Source organism: Monodelphis domestica, chromosome 1, assembly GCF_027887165.1.
Source record: "Monodelphis domestica isolate mMonDom1 chromosome 1, mMonDom1.pri, whole genome shotgun sequence".
In the NCBI taxonomy this organism is placed as follows: domain Eukaryota; kingdom Metazoa; phylum Chordata; class Mammalia; order Didelphimorphia; family Didelphidae; genus Monodelphis; species Monodelphis domestica.
In genome coordinates this window covers 648773302-648795708 of record NC_077227.1, presented here as the reverse complement: position 1 = coordinate 648795708, position 22407 = coordinate 648773302, and the positions used below count along the sequence as shown (strand labels likewise).

General features: G+C 34.0%; 1 protein-coding gene across 12 annotated transcripts in view; it reads right to left on the bottom strand.

Annotated features, from left to right (window-relative positions):
• The window catches only part of CCDC88A (coiled-coil domain containing 88A), a 179504-nt gene that overhangs the window by 87478 nt on the left and 69619 nt on the right, over window positions 1-22407 (bottom strand). For all 12 annotated transcript variants that reach the window (XM_056814003.1, XM_056813995.1, XM_056813999.1 and 9 more), the window contains 2 exons: window positions 19530-19613; window positions 15632-15772 (listed from right to left, as the gene is read on the bottom strand). In XM_056814003.1, the coding sequence (XP_056669981.1) occupies window positions 15632-15772; window positions 19530-19613 (225 nt within the window). The remainder of the gene's footprint in view (window positions 1-15631; window positions 15773-19529; window positions 19614-22407) is intronic.

The window sequence follows — 22407 nt, the reverse complement described above, 5'->3', positions numbered from 1 at the left end:
AGTAATGTGACATTACGTAATGGGATTTTAGACTTTGGGTTATTCAATTGTTATCACAAAAGATTAAATATTATTTAAATAACCAATTTGAGAAGTAGCAACTAAGAAAGAAAAGTGTTAAGTGAGGCTGAAAAAAAGGGGAAAAAAGATTACTTAAAAAAACAAACAAACAAACAAACAGATGAAGTTCAAATCACCAAGCCCTATGCATTTAGAGTTCAGTGGGTTCCAGAAGTCATTACAAGCGGAAGTTATATAAGGGAAAAAACACTAGTAGGCTTTCTGCAAACTCTGCCAAAAACACACTAGGCTTATGATTTTGGATAAGTCATTGAACTTTTTGATCAATCAATCTACAAGCTTTTATTAAGAACTTGCTATATACTATAGGTTCAAGGTAACAGTACTAGTAAGTACTATGCTAAGAAATGAGGATCCAAAGAAAAGAAATCCTCCTCCTAACATTCTTTTGGGACAGACAAAATGAAAATAATTCAGTAAATACAAAATACATAAAGAGCAGATGCAAAGCAATCTCAATGGGGAAGGCACTAGCCACCTGGGAGACTGGGGGAAAAAACCAAACAATTCTATGTAAAAGATAAGATCCTGAGTTTTGAAGAAAAGTCAGGTAAACTAAAAGATCCAGTTGAGGAGGGAAAGCATTCCAGGCAAGAGGTGACATTGTCAAAGAAAGAAGGCAGGAGATTTGTAGCATCCTGAATGTAAAAAGGTAAAAAAGCATAAAAAGGCAGCAGTTTGTGAATAGCTTCAAACAGATCATCATCATCTTTTAGCATTTCTATAATTCTTTAGGCAGAAAAATATTATCTCATTTTATCTTCATAATAACCCTGGGAGGTGGGCGCTATTAACTGAAGCACAATTTGAACTCAGAATTTCCTAACTCAAGGCTAGCATCATTCACTACAGTACTTAGCCAAACAAAGGATTCTATATTTCATCCTGGAGTTTAAGTTTCATCCAATAAATTTTGTGAGAATAAAAATGAAGTCATAGATGTAAAAACACTGTGATGAAATAAAAATTAAACAGATAAAATGTGTAAAATTATCTTTAAGAAAACATTTACCACATTCTAGCCAAACTCAATAATTGGCTATACCCTACATACATCCAAGTGCTTTGTCTCAGTATCTCTGCACATGGTTTTCACTTGAATGTCTACTTATGTTCCCAGACTCTACTTACTAAAATTTGCCTATCTACCAAAAGCCAGATGATATTTCAACATTTTAGATAAATTCGGACCTCTAGTTTCTGTCATACTGTAAGCATTGAAGTTTTTCCTAATCCCCAAATAATTGGGAGGAATTGCCTCTTCCCAAAATTCTCTTATATTTATATTGTATAAGTACACATTAGCTCCCCTGAAAAAATGTAGGAAAGGAACCATTTCCTTTTTTTTGTATCTCCAGTACCTAAGAGTATCTTTTCACATAGCAAGAACTTGGTAATTGCTTTTATAAAAATGGAGATTTTGAACCCTAGACTTCAATCCCCATAAGTCCTTGGTATTTCCCAGAATCCCCTATAATCTCACCTGAGCCTCCACCTGGGCGAGATCACAATTAGTATTTAACTGGCAGTAATGCCTCCCTCTCTCTCTTCTCTCTTCCATTGCAATGATATAGTAAGTAAGCTAAGCTCGAGGATTCTGAATTGGCTAATCAGCCATGGGCACATGGTTTTTATTTGTATCTTCATTATTCTTTGATTCATAATAATCCTTAATAAACCTCATAAAATATAATATTTTTATTACTAGATATGAATTTAATTTTTACATTTTCAAGTTTGTTAAGTAACTATATATCCAAAAAAACCTATATTTAGATGCTGTTTTCTCAAACAAAAGCTGCTTGAAGATAGGAGTGGTATCATTTGTTTTTCCCTTTATAATCCTGACACCTAGCACATTCCTAGTAAATGATATGATTTTTAAAATGCTTACTGATTGAAATGTTCTTTCATTCCTCTAATCTGCTAGATTACTCTATACCTTTCTCATGTGGTTATGTTTCAGTTTTATCATAGTTCTTTGCACTGTACCATTACAGAGTTTTTATTAATTTCTCCTTTTTTATATTTAAGAAGTAATATTTTTTCAGAGACTCTGTGCTGTGCACATGGAAGTTGGTGACAGTTAGAAGGGTGTGGCTGAGTGTGGTCTGTAAGTTGCAGACTGTTGGAAAAGGCTTTTTGTCTCTGGGTCTCCTGGGGAGAGGTTGTACTGCTAGCAATCTCTCTGACTGGTGACAGAGAAACAGAATAAGGCCGTAATAGCCTTATTGATCATTTATAACTTGGGTAGACAGGTAGATAGATAGTGGTTATATTATCAGGTAGATAAAGTAGTGAGAGTAGGAGAGGGCTTTGGGCTAGCTGCCCTATGAGGCAGATAGATGTAGGGTTTTCTAGAAAAATTTAGTTAGGATTGAGATCTTAGGTATAGTTATAATTTATTATAAGATTACTTTCACTTTCTTCCTTCCTATTTCCTATCCATATTTCCTAATAATAAATTGTGAATTTTAAAAGTCTCCATCTTGGTCTAGCACCAAAAAATTGTGCACACCCACACTACACAGGCATGTGCTAGTCAATGACAAATCAGAAATAACTAACTGCCCACCTGGGCTGTCCTAAGCTAAGCTAGAGCCAACCATTGGCACTTGTGAGACACAGGAAGTGAGGTAGGGAACAGCCTCTGGAATTCGCTCACTTCCTGTGGAGAGAACTAGACGAGAGTTGGTGTTAGGAGCTTGGAGAGAGAGGACGCCCGCAGACAGCTTTCCTTCAGATCACTCACGTGAGTTAAGGACTGATTCTTTCCACCTTGGCCCTTTGGGCCTAGAACTCACTCTGCCTTGGTCAGAGGTTGAATAGCCCCTTTCCCTTATCTCTTCTCTCCTTCTCTCCCTTCTCTTTCCCTACTCCCAGTGTGATTAAACCTCCATAAACTCCATTCTGACTTGAGTGTTTCATTTTAGGAATTTCATAAGTAAATTCCTTGGCGGCCATTGTTCAATATTATAACCTCTCCCAGAAGGTAAAATTTTACCCATTACAAAATTAAGTGTTTTGCATTTAATAAACTGCACACTGGCTTTTGATCAAACTTCTGCCCCCTCCTCAATTTAACACTTCACAGTACTAAGGCCTCAGAATACAAAAACAAAATTAAAATCAGACCTTGCCCTCAAGCAGCTTGTATTCTACGAGGAAGAGGAAGAGTAGAGGAAAGTAGTAGGAAAGCAATGTGTGATACAGTACAAAAAACACGATCTGCAGTCAGAAAAACTCAGCTATAATCCCACTTGGTCATTTAATACCAGTGTGACCTGGGGCGATTCACTTCTTTGGTCCTCAGTTTCCTTATTTATAACATGGAGAGAGGAAGGGGAAAGAATAGGGACTGTTAATTCTTAAGATCCCTTTCAGTTCTAAATCCATCCCATAATCCTGAGTAAACACATGAAGCAGCATGGCATAGTAAAACAAAAACAAAAACTCATAGGAAATAATCAAATAATAAAAATAAAATCACTTAAGATTTCAGGGTTAAAAGAAACCTAGAAAATGGCATAGCAGATTATGTATACTGGATCAGAAGACCTAGATTCAAGTCCCAATTTTGCCCTATACTAAGCCAAGTGACTTTATGTAAGACAAGTCATTTTACTTTCTTGAGCTCCTCAATTTTCACATTTGTAAAACAAGAGAATTATACTAGCAGGATCTCTTAAGATTCCTTCTAATATTAACATTCAGTGATCCTAATCCCTCACCCAAATTCTCCCATGAGACTATGAAGACTGAATTCTCCCATGAGACTATGAAGCTGAATCACAGAGATAAAGATTTGCCCTAGGTTATTCAACAAATGTGACAGTGCAAGGCAAAATAAAAAAAAATAATCTGTTCATTAAAATTAAATTTTAAAAAATTAAATTAAAAAATTAAAAACTATTTGAGTGGAATATTAAAGTGCATTATGCATAATGTCAAATAAGGTTAGAAAAGGCGGTTGGAGCCAAGTTGTAGAGGGCCTTCAATGATTGCCTAGAGTTTGTATTTTATAATATAAGGTACACAAAGCAAATGAATTTTTTTAGATTGATACAATCAGAATTGAATATTGGGTGGATTATTTGGGTAGTTATGAAAAAGATAAAATGGAAGAAAGCCAGAATTAGGAGTGTCCCAGTTCCTATAACTAGCTGTTTGATTCTAAGCAAGTAACAACTGTAATAAGCTTCAGTTTTTTCTACAAAATGGGAGACTTACACTATATATCCTCATAGGACTACTGTGTTAAGTACTTTATGTGACTCTTAAAGGGATTTATTATCATTGGTGGTGTAGGTAATAATGATGATAATGACTTTATTCTAGTTAGTGCTAGTCTACATATGTGCAAACTACATTTATTTGGCTTCCAAAGACCAATAACCACCCAAACTTAAAAAGCAAAAGAAATTTCAGCTGATTCTGAAATAGGACTAAAAGCAACACAAATGTTCCAAGTAAAATTGTGAGACATTCAGGTTTAGAGAACCTTGCTTTGATGGTTATGAAAGGCATTGAAAACAGTTGAGCTTGTTCTCAATTGGATTCAGATTCTTGATTCTTCTTTATTAACAAGTAGGAATTATTGTGAGACTAAACCCTACTGTCCCTCACCTCCTACCCAAATGCAGGTTGCTGAAATAAGTGAGCTCCAAAGAGGATTATACTCCACAATTTGGTCATCAGTGTCCAGCACTGGCTACGGCCAATTTTTAGTGCTGAAGGCTTCAGAAGTATCAGGTGTCAAAGGAGGAAAATTGTTTTACCTTCAGCTTTTAGCCCGATGTTTGATTCAGAAAAGGGAGGACAAAACAAATATCAAGCAAGGGAAGTGTGAATTTGTTTCTGGTGTGTCTATATTATAGTACTACAAGTAGCATTTATATAGTACTTTAAAAATCTGCAAAGTGCCTTAGAAATATTATCTCATTTGATTCCCAAATTAATCCTATAAGGCAGGTACTATGACTATCCTTATTTTACAAATAAACTTAAGTGACTTGATCAGGGCCATACTTATAAAGTGTCTGAGGAAGGATTTGAACCCAGATGTTCCTAATTTCAAGTATAGTACTCTATTATACCACTTAGCCACTTCCCATAAATCAATAAATTATTATTAAAGCTAAGAAAGACTATTTTCTTTCTTCAGAAACATTTAATAAGAATCATGATATGTTTTGGGTGGCTGATTTGAGTACTGATTTCTATTCTTTTTTTTTTTTAATAACCCTTACCTTCCGTCTTGGAGTCAATACTGGGTATTGGCTCCAAGGCAGAAGAGTGGTAAGGGCTAGGCAATGGGGTCAAGTGACTTGCCCAGGGTCACACAGCTGAGGACCTCCCGTCTCCACTGAGCTACCCAGGTGCCCCCTAAAAACTTTGTGCCAATTATTTAAATATAGAGAGTAATTAAGAAACACAGGCACAATAATTTATTGTTATCTGGCTTTCAAAAGCAACTTTTAAAAAAATTCTGTATCCTATCATTTAAGTCAGAATCTATTATCTCCAAAGAGTTATTAGTACTCAGATTCCTAGACTTTGTAGCCCATTTTCTGGATAAGTCTAAATTTCTTCCCAAAAGAACAGGCATCAGAGAAGACAAGGAATGATTCATTCCAGTCCTTCTATCCTTACATAAACAATGTCTTACACATACAAGGCATTTAATGTTTGCTTACTTGACCTTAGAGAGTCAAGGAGGACAACAACATAGTAATAGGACTTTTTTCTTTCTATAAATGATCCAGTCCAAGACTATCAATTTTTAGTTTGGTTAACTGCCAACTGAAGGGAGCAGAGCCAGGGGCATTGAGAGGAAGTTGCAAAGAAACACATTTAGACTTAATGTCAGGAAAAGCTTCCTAATAATTAGAGCTATCTAAAAGTGTTAGTTAATAGGCTGCTTTGAGAGATGGTGGGTTGTATAGGTGGCATCTGAGGTCCCTTCTAAACTCCAAATTCTGTAATTGTGTGAGTCATACTAATCCATTTCCCAGCCACAATTTCCAAACCATCCTGCCTCTGATCTGGTCATTGTTTTCATCCTTATCCCCGACTGCCAAAAGCTTGGATTCTACACCTGAAATACTGCTGAATTCTAATGGGTAAACTTTTGCCTTGCAAGAACCATTCCTCCATGCCACTTTCTGGTCATTTCAAAACCTTGTGTTTTCCCACTCCCCATTTCCTCTCCTTGCTTACCAACTCCCTTTTATGTATTGTCTTCTTTAATAAGAATGTTAGCTTCTTAGGGGCAAACTGTCTTGCTTTCTTGTATTTGTATCCTTCCCCATTAGCATAATGCTCTACACATACCAAGCTTTTAATAGTTTATTATTTATTTATCCCTTCCTCTCTATTCCAACTGCCTTTTTCCAGGTCAATGTTACCTTATGTCTGGAATTTCCACAATAAATAACCTCATAGCTGCCCCTGAACTTCAGTATGGGCTTTCTATGGATTAAAGTCAAGTCTCCTCTACTTGAAACTCCATACCATTGCTATGTACACATTCATTCTTCTATCTTCATTCATTTTGTTCTCTTCAAATGAAATGGCTAGTATTTATATGCTTCAAGTTTTTAGTGTGTTTTACATGTATTTATCTATCTTCACAATAACCACATGAAACAAGTTGTACTATTATCTTCCATTTTACAGATGAAGAAATTGAGGCTGAGAGAGTATCCAGCTCATGATCATACAAGCCAGCAAGTGTTTGAGACAACAAACATTTGAATAAAATAATCCCTAGTGAGTGTCTGAGGCGATATTCAAGTTCAGGCTGTCTTCCTGGTTCAGAGTCCACCCCTTTATCCATTTCACTCCCTAGTTTATCTGAGGTGCCACTTCAAATGCCTTCTATGCTTATCAAGGATCACAGCATCATCAATTTAGAACTTGAAGGAAATTTAATTCATTTAGTTCAACCTACTGATTTCCTCAATGAGATAACTTGAGATCCAGAAAAGCTGAATACCTTACCGAACCAACTGTACAATTGGCAGAGCCAGAATTTATAACCAGGTCCTCTGACTCCAAGTCCAAACTCTTTCTACTACCTATAAAAGCAACCATTCTTCTATTCCAAAAAAGTCATTTTCACTTTCCAAGAAGGTTTTGCTGATTTCCCTCTATTCTTTATATTACACAATTTTCTATTTATTCTATTACTTCATATGTTAAGAATTGTATACCTAATAAAAGCATAAACTTCCTAAAAGAAAAGATTACACCTTTCAACTTTGTGACTTTTATAGAGCCTAGAATAGTGATGAGCATGGAAGAACACAATTGATGATGGATTGACCAACACCTGGAGAGGCTGAGCTACAAAAGATGACTGACTGTAGCTACATGGGAAAGGGGCATCATGTAACATATACTATGATTTTAGTAAAGTGCAACAGTGGAAGGGAACTGGAGAAGGTAGAAAGGTGGCCAACAGACTAGAGAACCTAATCAAGGACTCTCCTTCCTGTATAGGGTACCACCAACATATTTATCATATCACCAGCTATTTTCTGTAAGTTTCTACCTAAAGCACCTACAAATATCAAACATAACCTTGTATTGATGTTGGTTGGTTGATGATGAAATTCATCAGTTTTCCTCCTAAATCTACTTTTCTTTCTAAACCCACCTCTCCTCCACACTTCTGTTTCAGTTATCTGAGTTAACTTCAGATGCAACACTGACTCTCCCCTTTTTCTCATGCCTCTTATCTAATCAGTTGCCAATTCATATCACTTCTACCTCTATAATCTCTTACATCTAATCCTCAAATCTAACAATCATTCCATTTTTCTCCATCCATAAAACCACTTCCCCAGTTTAGTTAATTACTTCTTGCCTACACTCTTTCATAAACCTTCTAAACTGTTCCCTTACTTACAATTCTTTCCTGTCTAACTGAGTCAATTAATAAGTATTTGTTAAGCACTTCCTATATATTGCAGGGACTGTGCTAAGTCCTTGGGATAAAGAGAGGCAAACTCATGTTCCCTGTTCTCAAGGAGCTCATATTCTAATTCAGGAGAAACCACACCAAAACTATGTATACACAAGAGACATATGATGGAAGAGGAAAATAATTCCAGAAGGAAGGTCCTAGCATAGGAGGAGGTCCTAGAAAGGAGGAGGTGAGGAAAGGATTCCTATAAAAGGTGGGAGTAGAATGAAGTCTCAAAAGGAGCTAGGGGAGCTGGAGGTGAGGAACGAGTCACCCAGTCTATGTGATTTCCTTGTTTAAGGAACTTCAGTGGCTCTCTCGTCTCAAAGATCAAATAAATATAAATTTACAACTCTGGTACCTGAAGCCTTCCAGTCTAGTTCCTTCTTCCAGGATAATTTCAGTTTAACATCCTTTTCATAAACCCTAAATTCAAACCAAACTGGTTTACTAACCACCCCCTAGGTTCCACAGTCTACCTTAGGGGCCCATTCACTCAGGCTGTCTATATACTTGTAATATGTTCTGGTCACTGCCACCTGAAAGAAGCCTTCACTTCTTTGAGGCTCACCTTTGGGGGCAACTTTGTTTATGTACTTTCCACGTTATTCTAGTTGTTAATGCTCTATCTTTCCTCAAATCCTGATCCATATTCGTCAGCCTTAGCCAAAACTAAACAAACATTCAGAGTGGAAGAGAGAATATTTTTTCTTGAGGATCTATGTAATAGCTTTTAGTGTATTGTTAGGACCCCAATTCAAAACATACCATCTATAACGGAAAAAGTAATATGACAGAATGTACCAAAATAGTCAAGTTCAAAACAGGCTTTCAACAGCTTCCTGTTTATATGCAATTTAATTACCTATTAGAGGTTTAAATCTTAACTAAATTAATTCCTAATATAATGTACTAAAGAGAATTTGTGACATTCTCTTACATCTCAGTGGTAAAGCCTCATATTTTCATAATTATAAAATAGGAAAGGAAGGGGGCCTTGCAGTCCCAGATCCCAAACTATATTATAAAGCAGCGGTCATCAAAACAATTTGGTACTGGCTAAGAGACAGAAAGGAGGATCAGTGGAATAGACTCGGGGTAAGTGACCTCAGCAAGACAGTATATGACAAACCCAAAGATCCCAGCTTTGGGGACAAAAATCCACTATTTCATAAAAACTGCTGGGAAAATTGGAGGACAGTGTGGGAAAGATTAGGTTTAGATCAACACCTCACACCCTACACCAAGATAAATTCAAAATGGGTGAATGATTTGAACATAAAGAAGGAAACTATAAGAAAATTAGGCGAACACAGAATAGTATACATGTCAGACCTTTGGGAAGGGAAAGACTTTAAAACCAAGCAAGACTTAGAAAGAGTCACAAAATACAAAATAAATAATCTGGAATACATCAAATTAAAAAGGTTTTGTACAAACAAAACCAATGTAACTAAAATCAGAAGGGAAGCAACAAATTGGGAAACAATCTTCATAAAAACCTCTGACAAAGGTTTAATTACTCAAATTTACAAAGAGCTAAATCAACTGTACAAAAAATCAAGTCATTCTCCAATTGATAAATGGGCAAGGAACATGAACAGGCAGTTCTCAGCCAAAGAAATCAAAACTATTAATAAGCACATGAAAAAGTGTTCTAAATCTCTTATAATCAGAGAGATGCAAATCAAAACAACTCTGAGGTATCACCTCACACCTAGCAGATTGGCTAACATGTCAGCAAAGGAAAGTAATGAATGCTGGAGGGGATGTGGCAAAGTAGGTTGTGAATAAGTTGTGAATTGATCCAACCATTCTGGAGGGCAATTTGGAACTATGCCCAAAGGGTGATAAAAGACTGTCTGCCCTTTGATCCAGCCATAGCACTGCTGGGCTTGTACCCCAAAGAGATAATAAGGAAAAAGACTTGTACAAGAATATTCATAGCTGCACTCTTTGTGGTGGTCAAAAATTGGAAAACAAGAGGATGCCCTTCAATTGGGGAATGGCTGAACAAATTGTGGTATATGTTGGTGATGGAATACTATTGTGCTAAAAGGAATAATAAAGTAGAGGAATTCCATGGAGACTGGAACAACCTCCAAGAAGTGATGCAGAGCAAAAGGAGCAGAACCAGGAAATCATTATACACAGAGACTGATACATTGTGGTACAATCAAAGGTAATGGACTTCTCCATTAGTGTCAATGCAATGTCCCTGAACAATATGAAAGGATCTAAAAAATACTATCCACAAGCAGAGGATAAACTGTGGGAGTAAAAACACCAATGAAAAGCAACTACTTGACTACAGGGGTGGAGGTGATATGACTGAGGAGAGACTCTAAATGAACACTCTAATGCAAATACCAACAACATGGAAATGGGTTCGAAACAAGAACACGTGATACCCAGTGGAATCGTGCGTCAGCTATGGGAGAGGGAGAGTTGGGGGGGAGGGGGGAGGAAAAGAAAATGATTTTTGCTTCCAGTGAATAATGTTTGGAAATGGCCAAATAAAATAATGTTTAAAGCGGAAAAAAATAAAATAAAATAAAATAAAATGAAATGAAATAAAATAAAATAGGAAAGGTTGAATGTGCTCTCAAAGGCCATCCAGTGCAACTTGTTTTTGTTTTGTTTTTTGGCTGGGCCTCTTTAAAGGCTGCATTAATTGGTGCAATGAAATCTCTAGTGCATTAATTCTACCTACACACAAACATTATATGTTCTAGTATGAAAATGCAGTCTATCTGAAAAGCAAAATATGATCGCTATTCCAGTGGTAACTAATTCCTACCCTATTTTTGTATTCAAATGTTAAACTGTTTTATAACAATGAAAAACGGTGTCCAAATAAAGAAAGCAATTGCTAGAATCCAATAAAGTCTCCAAAGAATTAATCCAATAACACTGGTTGCTAAAGAAGAGTGTATTTTATTACTTGACCCCAGAGAACAAATTTAGACCTTGATGAACCTATTCTATGTTGTCAAAGCACAACTGCAAAGAAAAATACAGTAAAGTTTATCTAAGATCTTTTGAATGTACTGATTTAAATTTAAGTTTTAGAAATAATATATTCAGCTGCTCCCATTGGTACCATTCCAATGAAACTCAAAGACAACAAAATACCTTTTTATATACATTTAAAATATACCTACCTCACAAGAGTTAATAATGGGAAAATAAAAAGAAAAGAACTTAAACCTAAAATTCCTTTCCATTTAGTGAAACTGTATAGACTGAAGAATAATCATTCTAAATGGATAAAAGATCAACAAATACAGAAAGCAAGTATTATTTTAAATGTCAAACACATGCTTTAAAATTAAGATTTTATACTTTTATAACTGTGAAATTCCCTATATAATTTTAAAAATCAATTCATTACTTAACTTGTTGATAATTCAAACTCGGAAAAAAATTCAAGAAAATTGGATTAAACTAGCTACAACTCAGCTTGGAATAGTTAAAACTGGAGAATATGATCAAGATAGCACATCTACAAACTGGGGGAAAAAATTTATAACAAAACTCTGAAAAAGGTTTTATTTCCTAAATATATTAGGAAATAAGTCAAATTTACAAAAATCAAGCTATTCCCCAATTGACAAATGGTCAAGGGATATAGGCAGTTTTCAGATGAAGAAATCAAAATTATCAATCACATGAAAAACTGTTCTAAATCCCTACTGATTAGCAAAATGAAAATCAAAACAATTCTGAGGTACCACCTCACACCTAGCAGATTGGCCAATATAGCAGCAAAGGAAAGTGATAAATGTTGGAGGGGATGTGATGATGAATGAATGAATGAATGAATGAATGAATGAATGAATGAATGAATGATGAACTGGAGGATTTCTATGTGAACTGGAAAGACCTCCATGAACTGATGTGGAATGAAATAAGCAGAACTAGGAGAACATTGTACATAGAACATACATTGTGGAACAAATGAATGTAATAAGTCTTTCTCTTAGCAGCAATTCACACCCCGTGAAAGAATTGTGGGAGTTGAAACACAGAAGAAAAATATATCACATTATTTGATGGGGATGATAGGGGTTCTGGCATTAAAAGATCACTCTATTGCAAATATGAATAACATGGAAATAGGTTTTGAACAATGACACATGTATAACCCAATGGAATTGCTTGTCAGCTCCAGGATGGGGGAAGGAAGAGGGATGGGAAAAATCATGAATCATGTGACCATAGAAAAATACTCTAAATAAATAAAACACAAAAAACGGGAAATTGCCTATTTCTGATACTAATATATCTAATCTACTCTAATAATGTACTTTCCTAATTTTTAAACTAGTAACCAATCACTTTGCTAGATGCTTTTTAATACAGATTGAGGTTTGTAAAAGCCTTTTCCTAATCATTCATAACTTTTTTTCATTCTTTTCCTTGACTTTATCATAGCTTAGTATAACAAAGTAAGTCATTTAATATTGGTATCACTGCTTTTTTATGATATTGGCATGTCAACCACAAGCACTGAATAGTTAGTTAATCCTTTCTCTATTAAGGTGTCCTTTATTTCTTTAAGGACATTTTGCAATTAAATTTATACAAATATTAAAAAAAAAGATAGTACATCTATCTCTTGAATTAGAAAAATATATTTGATGTCAAGAATAATGCAGAAATAATGTATATAAAATAGCTTTTAAATTTTCATTGAAACTTGATGTAGGAGCTCAAAGAATACAACTAATATATTTGATTTAATTCAATAAGTATTCATCAAGTATCTACTTTTTACCTTTTACCTGCACTGATTTGTGCTATGTGCTGGGGACATGAGTATAAAAATCAAACAGTCTCTACCCTCAAATAGCTTGTAGTCTAGTAGGGGATGTATAAGTATATAAGTTAAAAAAATCATAATTTTATGAGAAATTCTAGAACATGTACCAAAACTACTGTGTAATTTTAAGAGGTAGGAAACATTAACATTGAGAGTGAGGAGATCAGAAAAGGCCATCTGTAGATTGTGGCACCTGAACTATACTTGGTAAAGAAGTAAAAGATTTCAAGAGGCAGAGGTGAAAAGGAAATACATTCTAAAATTTCCTTCCTTAACTATCACATCTCTTTGTTCTTCCCTTTATTAAAATGCAAGTTCCTTGAAGTCAAAGTCTATCTTCATGTTTATATTTGTATTCCCAGTGCCTGACACATAAAGAGGTTCTGACTTGAAAGCTGGCCTTCTATTTACTATAGACCATATTGCCTTTTCCAAATTCATTTGAATCATTAAAACAAGCAAGTAGGCATTAAAAAATTGAATTTTTAACTCATTCATTAATTACAAACATGGGGTAATCTGTACAAAGGTACAAAGAGAGGCAAGGAAATGTTATGTAAGAATAACTAGTAGGCTAGTTTGACTAAAACTGAGAATGTGTGAAAGATTGTAATAAGAAAAAATTGAAAAGGCAAGTGATTATGAAGGTCTTAAAATACCAGAGAGAGATTTTGTTGGGGTTTTTTTTTAAGAAGTCACTGAGAATTTTTGAATAAGATAAGAAATGTGTATTCTAGGCATATATCAACATGGCAGCTGAGGGAGACATGGACAAGGAGGAAGACTGGAAATTGGGTGAATAATTAAGAGGATATTCCAATAGTATAACATATCTTTTTAGTACATAGTACATACATCTTTTTAGTACATACATAGTACATAGTACATAGTTTCATGTTACTTCCCCACTAGAGTATGATTTCCTTGAGAGGAAGGGCTTTTTGCCTTTCTTTGTATCCCCTGTCACTTAGCACAATACCTGAAAGAAAAATAAGTTGCTGAAAGATTCACTGATTTTATTAGAGTAGAGGTTGTGGGAATGGAGAGAGGGGGATAGATGTGAAAGATGTTGTAGAGGTAAAATTGGCAAGATTTTACAACTGAAGGACTATGGGTTGATAATGGCAGAAAGATCAAGAATGACTCTCAGGTTGTAAGCCTGGTTGACTGAAAAAATTTTAATAGAAATAAGGAAGTTAGGAGAAGGGATAGGAATTTTAGGGGAAATATAATAATTCCATATTTGGATATACTGAAGTATACTACTTTACCCCAAACATTCTCCTCATCTTGACACATAATATATTCCATTTTAACTATTTGATTATAAGTCATACACAAGATTGATCTAAACCAGCTTGCACATGTATACTTGCCAAAAAGAAACAAAAGTATGATTTAAGCTTTATAGTAGGAATAATTCATGCATTATTATAAGTAGGACTCATGTAGTATGATTTTTCAAAAATAATGTGTAAAACAGAAGGACTTGGAAAAAATAGACAGCCAAGAAAATAAAGTAATTTTAAAAATACCTAATTTGGGGGAAGCTGGATAGCTCAGTGGATTGAGAGCCAGTCCTAGAGATGGGAGGTCCTAGGTTCAAATCTGGACTCAGACACTTCCCAGCTGTGTGACCCTGGGCAAGTCACTTGACCCCCATTGCCTAGCCCTTACCACTCTTCTGCCTTGGAGCCAATACACAATATTGACTCCAAGATGGAAGGTAAGGGTTTTTTTTTAATAAATTTTTAAAAAATACCTAATTTAGGAAATTAATTGAAACAAACCAAATGGGAGAATTAAATTAATTATAAAACATTTTTGAGGCTTATTTCCCCAATGACTCTGTCTTCCTCCTAGTCCTTCTTATTACTGCACTGACTTTTCAAATTTGGTCTTAGCTCTAAAATTACCCTTTATTCCTTCCCCACAACATCACTTCTTTTGGTGCCTACAAATAACAGAAAAGAACTTTTAAAAGTAAACTTGCCCAGAAGGGATATATACTTGTTATGTTCAATAATAGCAATGTGAATTTTCCCTTTATGGTCTCTCCTAATTCTCCCAACATTATGAGAATAATTATACAAATCAATGACAATCTAAGTAGTCTGTTTCAGTTGCTAAAAAGTTTTTTTTTTACCAACCACAGGAATTTTTTTGGTCTTCAAAATAATCAAATGCCCTCACATGGCATACACAAAGAATTAATTATATTTTCTCTCATGCTGAAAGGTTGGCCTCAAATAATTTTTTCTCTCTGTACATTTCACTTATTAATAGAAATTTGAGATCTTCTTACACATATTTTATCCAAAACACATGATATTCTCCTCGACCTTATTTTTCCATTTTTAAATATGACAATAAAACCAAAAAATTAACCTTAGGCACATCCTTATGCTGCTAATGTAAATTTTTCCCACTTGCATCAACTATATTTTCAGCCTGACACTTCTGTATTAAGCCAGAGCTGTGAGGATAAGATTTTTAAAACAACATAGGTACCATAAGAATTTTTTTGGAAAGAAAATTTAATAGCTACAATTTTTTTTTACAATTTTACAATTTATTTATGACCACTATATTGCTCTAGAATGGCTCCAGTGTGGCACATTAAAGTGGAAATATAATACTTTAAGAATAGTTCTTGAGAAGGAGATTATTTTTAAAACCACTTAGTTACTAGAACTATTTTACCTTTGAGTTAAAAGCAAATTTAACAAATAGCAACAAAAAAATAAAATACATACCTCTGTGTGTTCATCTCTTTCATCTATAAGTCTTTTTAAATGTGATGCCATATTTTTCAACAGCGGCTCAAGATCTTCCTGAGAAAAATCAGTCACTTCCATCCACTGCAGATCGAATACATTTTCCTGATTATGCGTTACCTTTGCAAATTAAAAAAAAAAATCTTAAAATGTAGCATTTAAGCTAAACTCTTGAATATGAAAATAATGTATAAATGCACTAGGCACTAAATATAAAAAATAAAGAAAAGAAAAAAATGGACAAACTTCAAATTTAATTATTTATTTCAAATTTAGACTGATGTACCATGTATCAACTGACAACAAAATAGCTAATTCTAAGAATCAATTTAATTTTGCTAGACTATTAACTAAATTATCAAACAAAAATAAACTCAGCAAATCTGTGGACCTGAATATATTTCAAATGCATGTATGGAAGGTCACTACAAAGAAATAATTTTACTTGAATATGTTTTGAAAAAAATTTCTAAGAACTTACTTTACAAATTATATTGATAATACCTCTGTTTAAAGTGATCACACAAAGGAGCAGCTGGGAGCTCAGTGAATTGAGAGCCAGGACTAGAGACAGGAGGTCCTAGGTTCAATTCTGGCCTCAAGACACTTGCCAACTGTGTGACCCTGGGCAAGTCACTTAACCCCCATTCCTTAGCCTTTACTACTCTTCTGCCTTGGAATCAATACACAGTAATTTGAAGTTTGTCCAATTTTTTCTTTCTTTATTTTTTATATTTAGCGCCTAGTACATTTACATAGTATTGATTCCAAGACAGAAGGTAAGGGTTTTAAAAAATAAAGTGATCATACAAAATTCAAAATTAAAAAGTTGCAAATCTGTTATGATAAATGATAATTTTATTTGAAAAGCTACACTTATATGATGAAATTAAAGAACCTTAAACAATGCATATAAAAATTAAAATAAAAAAATGCTGATGTATTACATATTTTGTGAATCAAACTATTTCCTTGATTTAGGAAGAATTCCTGATGAGGAAACTCCTAGAAATGTACAATGGCCCCTGCAACTTGGGAGTCCTATAAAGCCACATGAGTAATTAAAAGGGGGCACTAACTTGAGAATAGAGGCTGTCTTGCCTATTTATGAATTCAAAATCCAGCACACTTAGCAAAATGCTTTGCACATAGGGGAGTACTTAGTGCTTTTTTAATTCATTTCATGTATATCAGGGTCACAAAACCGGTGTATCAAAGAGGATATTAAAAAAAAAACGGATTTCTCTGAATCAGAGGCTAGCACTCTATCCACTATACCATGTTGTTTCTCATCACTTACAGTTTTTAAATTAAGGTTTCATCAAAATCCAAAATATCAATTGGTTTTCAATTTGGCTAAACGAAAATAGAAGGTATCAAAGATTGAAGATCAATAAGACCTGATGATCTGATGTTTTAACAGCCAAATTTACCATCTTTCCTTTTGATAGTTCATAAAGCAACATCATCATGAAGGAATACATGATGTTTACATTGTCTAGAAAACTTATACTTATTTTAACTATCAATTTTATATACAAATGCAGCATATTATCACATGAATGAGAAATTTAGTAGCTGCTTTCATACTTAGTCATCATTAAGTAGTAGACCAGGAACTGGCAGAATCTTTGAAAAACTGTCTCATCTTTAATAAGCTGATTCAAGTTCAGAGCACATTTGTGTAACCTGTTTTCTTGTTAAGTACCAATGGTAGATTTAAGATAAGATGATATCTCAGAATTTTAGGATGCACTCCAGTATTTTCAGAATATAATCACCCCTCGTCTTTTACAAGCAGCACTGCTCAAATTATTCATTATGAGGTTAAGTGTCAAGATTGAATGTGTATTTTAAATTATAAAAATGTAGATGCTATATCATATAAAATATCAGTCAGGAATTAAGGTAAAATTATGGCAAAAAATTTTAAAACAGCAGTGGAAAAGTAGTACTTTGAAGGAATAAATCAATAATCTCATTAACTATGCTGAAATTATAAGATACAGGAAAGTTAAAAAAATAGCACTGATGAACATATTGGCAATCAGATAAACGCTATTAGAATGCTATTTTTATGTTAAAAGCATTTACAGTCTTAACATTGATATCATGAGGTTGCTAAGTGTGTATCTTTACTTGTAAAAATAAATATAAAAAGATACACCTTAGAGTTGAAAAGTCATTCAGCTTAAAGCCTAAAAAATTTGATTTGAGTTAAAAGTGAGCATGGAATAAGTACACTTAAAGTAAGTATTTTGGGGGCAGGTAGGTGGCTTGTGGAGCCAGGTTTGGAGATAAGAGGTCCTGGGTTCAAATTTGGTCTCAGACACTCCCTCACTGTGTGTCTGTGGGCAAGTCAATTAACTCCAAATTGCCCTAGAATAGATACTTAGTATCAAATCTAAGAGGGAAGGTAAGGGTTTTTTTTTGTTTGTTTGTTTTTTAAGAAGCAAACACTGAATGGCATTAGGGATTTGTGTGAACAAATAACTTAGAATGGACATACACAGGAGATACTTTACAGCTATACTGTTTATGGTTGTACTTTCATATATTTAGATATTAATGGAAATTACTAAATTACTGGATAAAGGCAACAAGAAGTTAAGCTGTGAAAGAAAACTGTTAGATAAACTGAGTGGTAAAATGGAAAGTAGTGAAAAAGGCCTATAATTCAAAGTTATAATCAGTAATAACATCAGTGTTTGTATTATTTCAAAGAATATTAAAAAAGAGAAGTCATAATTCTTATTAAAATCATATAAATCAACATAAAAATGCTTTTAACATCATTCATTTCAATTTGTGAACTACATGGCATTATTCTACGAGGTTTCAGTGTAATATGAAAAGTACATAATGGATTTATTGAAACTGACTTCCTAAAAGTATTTGTAAATTATTCACAAGTATACCTGTAACCTCACACTTTATCATGATGACTCAATTTTGGAAGTGCTGGGAACATTATCATCTTGGAAGTTTCATTATGCTATTCAAACTGTTTTTAACTGCACCATAGTCCTCTCTTATTATGTTTATAGTAGTTTACTGTATGCATAGTAAATATTGTATTTTACTGTAGATGTTAAAAGTATTAATTAATGTATTGATTAATCAATGCACCTCTCATAATATTGATCAATTTCTTTAATAATTAATTTTCTTCATTAATTATAAAATTCACAGAACCCAGAACTCTTATAAAAAACAGTATCACTGGGAAAGTTAGGTGGCTCAAATAAGCCTGGGGTTGAAAGGCCTTGGGTTCAAATTTGGCCTCAGAAACATCATAGCTATGTGACACTGGGCAAATCACTTAATTCAGTTTGCCTTGCTCTTGCCCTTCTACCTTAAGAATTTTTACTAACACAGAAAGTAAGGATTTAAAGAATAATATTATCATCAAAGGTAAATATTAGAGGGTACAAGGGCTATATGTTCTATTGGTAAATATTTCCTTTTCTGTTTTCTTGCCGATTCCAACTTTATGATTTACATAACATTTTCAATAATCACTGATGCCATGGTAAATATTTAACTTTGAATTTGTATCATAAAAGCGGTAATTGGATATTAAAAATAAAGTTGGGAAAAAACCCTGAAGAAGGAAGTATGATTCAAGCATATGCCACATATATTACTTATCCTTCAATTGCCATGAGGTTCTTAACATCGGAAGAGCTCCAGTATGATTAATGTTTCTGTGAGGAAATTATTTTCTCATGGTCTTCATAAGTATACATTCTTTCCTTTTCTCTTTCAGGATGATTTTCCCCAAAAGTCAAGGAGATTTTATAAACTACAAGTTAAAACAAATGATAGTCATTCAACAAAATAAACCAACTGAAAAATATTAAACTAAACCAATTACCTCTTGAATATGTGCGGCAATTGCTGCTTTTGTGTCAAAATCTAAACCTTGGATCCGTTCAATGAATTCTTCTTTTTTCTGACACTAAAAGAAATTAATAAATGTTCATATCTTTAAAGTGTATTCTTCGATGTCACTATGAATTAAGATTTAGCAAGCTAAGTTCATTTAGAATTTAGAATAATAGAATAGTAGTGTGAGATTTGTCTCATTACATACTGATCAATGCGTTAGTATACTTACCACACACACACACACACACACACACACACACACACACACACACACACACACACACACACACACACACACACAATTTTCATTAGGAAAATTCCAAAGTAGGCAGCCTTTACATAACTCTCCTGATGAGGTCAGTACAATATTATTGCCCTAACTTGGCAAACAGAAAAATGGAGACACAAGAACTTGTTTCAGAGAGGAGAAATTACAACACTTGCCAAAAAACACACAGTGAGTCAGTGGCAGAGCTCGGAACAGAGCCAAGATGCCTGACTTTCAGTCACTGGCTATAACCAACAAAGTAGCTTTTCTTCTCTGAATTAAAAAAAAAATCTTTACTTCAGGCTTATAATCCACATTAGTAGTTTAAACTACCATTTTATCCATATTGGAAAATAATAGCATACCACTTTGTGACATGATTTAACATTAATAGAGTAACAAAATTAATGCTACTTTATTTTTAACATAATCACCGAAATAGATATTTTCAAATTCAGTTTTATTTTCAAGTCCACATTCTCTTCCTCATGCCTCGTCCTTTACTCTCCCCATAAGGAAAAACAAAAACGATTATAAACATATATAGTTAAAGGGGAAAAAAATCCCACCTAGGCCATATTCATTTAACTTTGCATCAGTTCATAAAAGAATTCTCATCTTTCTCTGAATCTATTTCCATAATTTCCTAGAGCACAATATATTCCATAATTCTCTCAAATGGTCATTCCTCAACTGATAGATACTCCTGAGTTTCTAATACTTTGTTGCTGAGAAAAGAGATGCTATGAATATTTTTATACATGTGGATCCTTTTCCTGTCTTTTATCTCTATGGTGGTATTTATTTCTAAACAAACCTAGCAGCAGTATTGCTGGTTTGAAGAGTATATACAGTTTAATAATTTTTGGGGAATATTTTAAAACTGCTTTTCAGGATAACTGGACCAGGTCACAGTTCTACCAACAATGTATTAAGGTACTTGTTTTCCCACAGTCCTTCCAACATTTTGCATTTTCCTTTTTTTTTTATCATTTGTGCCTATCTGATGGGTGTGAAGTGGTACCTGAGAGTTTTTCAATGTGCATTTCTCCAAGAGATCCATAGCCTACCCCTTTGTAGAGGTAGAAGGTACACAACTATTACACAATGCACTTTTTTTCAGTGTATATAATTAGTTGTGCCTTTTTCCTCTCTAAAAAATACTATTTGTTAGATGGGATGGCTCTCTAAAAGGGATACATAAGACACTATGATGATGCAATAAATGAAAAATTCAACAAAAAAATTAAAATGAAAAAACCATAATTTTAAAGAAATTGCATTATTATTGACTTGAAACATTTTCCCATATGCTTATTGATAACTTGGATTTCTTTTTCTGAAAACTTCCTGTTCAGGGAACAGCTAGTTGGATTAGCTCAGTGGATTAAGAGCCAGGTCCTAGGTTCAAATCTGACCTCAGACACTTCCTAGCTACATGATGCTAGGCAAGTCATTTTACCCCCATTGCCTAGCCCTTATCACTCTTCTACCAATGCACAGTATTGATTCTAAGATGGAAGGTAAGGGTTTAAAAAAAAAACCAAACCAAACTTCCTGTTCATATCCTTATTCCATTTATTAATTGGGGAATTGCTTTTATCCTTATAAATTTGAACCAATTCCTTGTTTATCTCAGAACTAAGACCTTTATCAGGGAAACTTGCTTCAAAGATTTTTTTCCTTCTAGCTTCCCACTTCTATTCTAGTTTGCACTGGCTTTGTTTGTATAAAACTGTAAAAATGTTATGAAATGAACTTGTCCATCATATTTCCTGTGAACCTTTCTATCTCTCATTCTGTAATGAACTCTTCCCCATCCATAGATTTGACAGATAACTCCTTCCATGCTCTTCTAATATGACCAATGTCACTATCTGCTAAATCATGTAACCACTGCAGTTTCTCTTGGAATATAGTGTGAGAAGTTGGTTAATGCCCAATTTCTGCTAGGTTTTGTTGAGTAATTAGTGCTTATTCTAATAGCATGGAGCTTTTGTTTTTATCAAACACTAGGCTACTGTGCTTGTTCACTTCTATATATTTTGTACCTCATCTGTTCTACTGACCAAATGCTCTGCTTCTTAACTAGTGCCAAATTGTTTTTACCAATTAAGGCTGTAGTTTGCGATCTGGTACTACTATACCTTCCTCCTAACCATTTTAAAATATGAATTTCCTTGTTATTCTTGACTTGTTGTTCTTCCAGATGAATTTTTTTTCTAGTTCTATAAATTCTTAGGTAGTTCATTTGTGTGGCACTGAATAAGTAAATTAACTATGGAGCCTTTTTTATTTTATTAATCTACCAATGATTAATTAATATTTCTCCAAGTATTTAGATCTGTTTTATGTAGATTTTTTTGTAATTATGCCACTGTCCTCACAATCCCCCAAGGCTTGATACATAGGTTCCCCAATTCTTCACATTCTCTCACCACTGTCCCCATATCCAACTAGTGGTCAAAAACTGTCAACTTTACCTTTGTAACATCTCCTGCGTATGCTCCCCTCTCTCTTCTGACACTGTCACCATCCTGGTGTAGGCTCTCATCATATCAGAATATTACATTTCTATAATTCTATATAACATTAC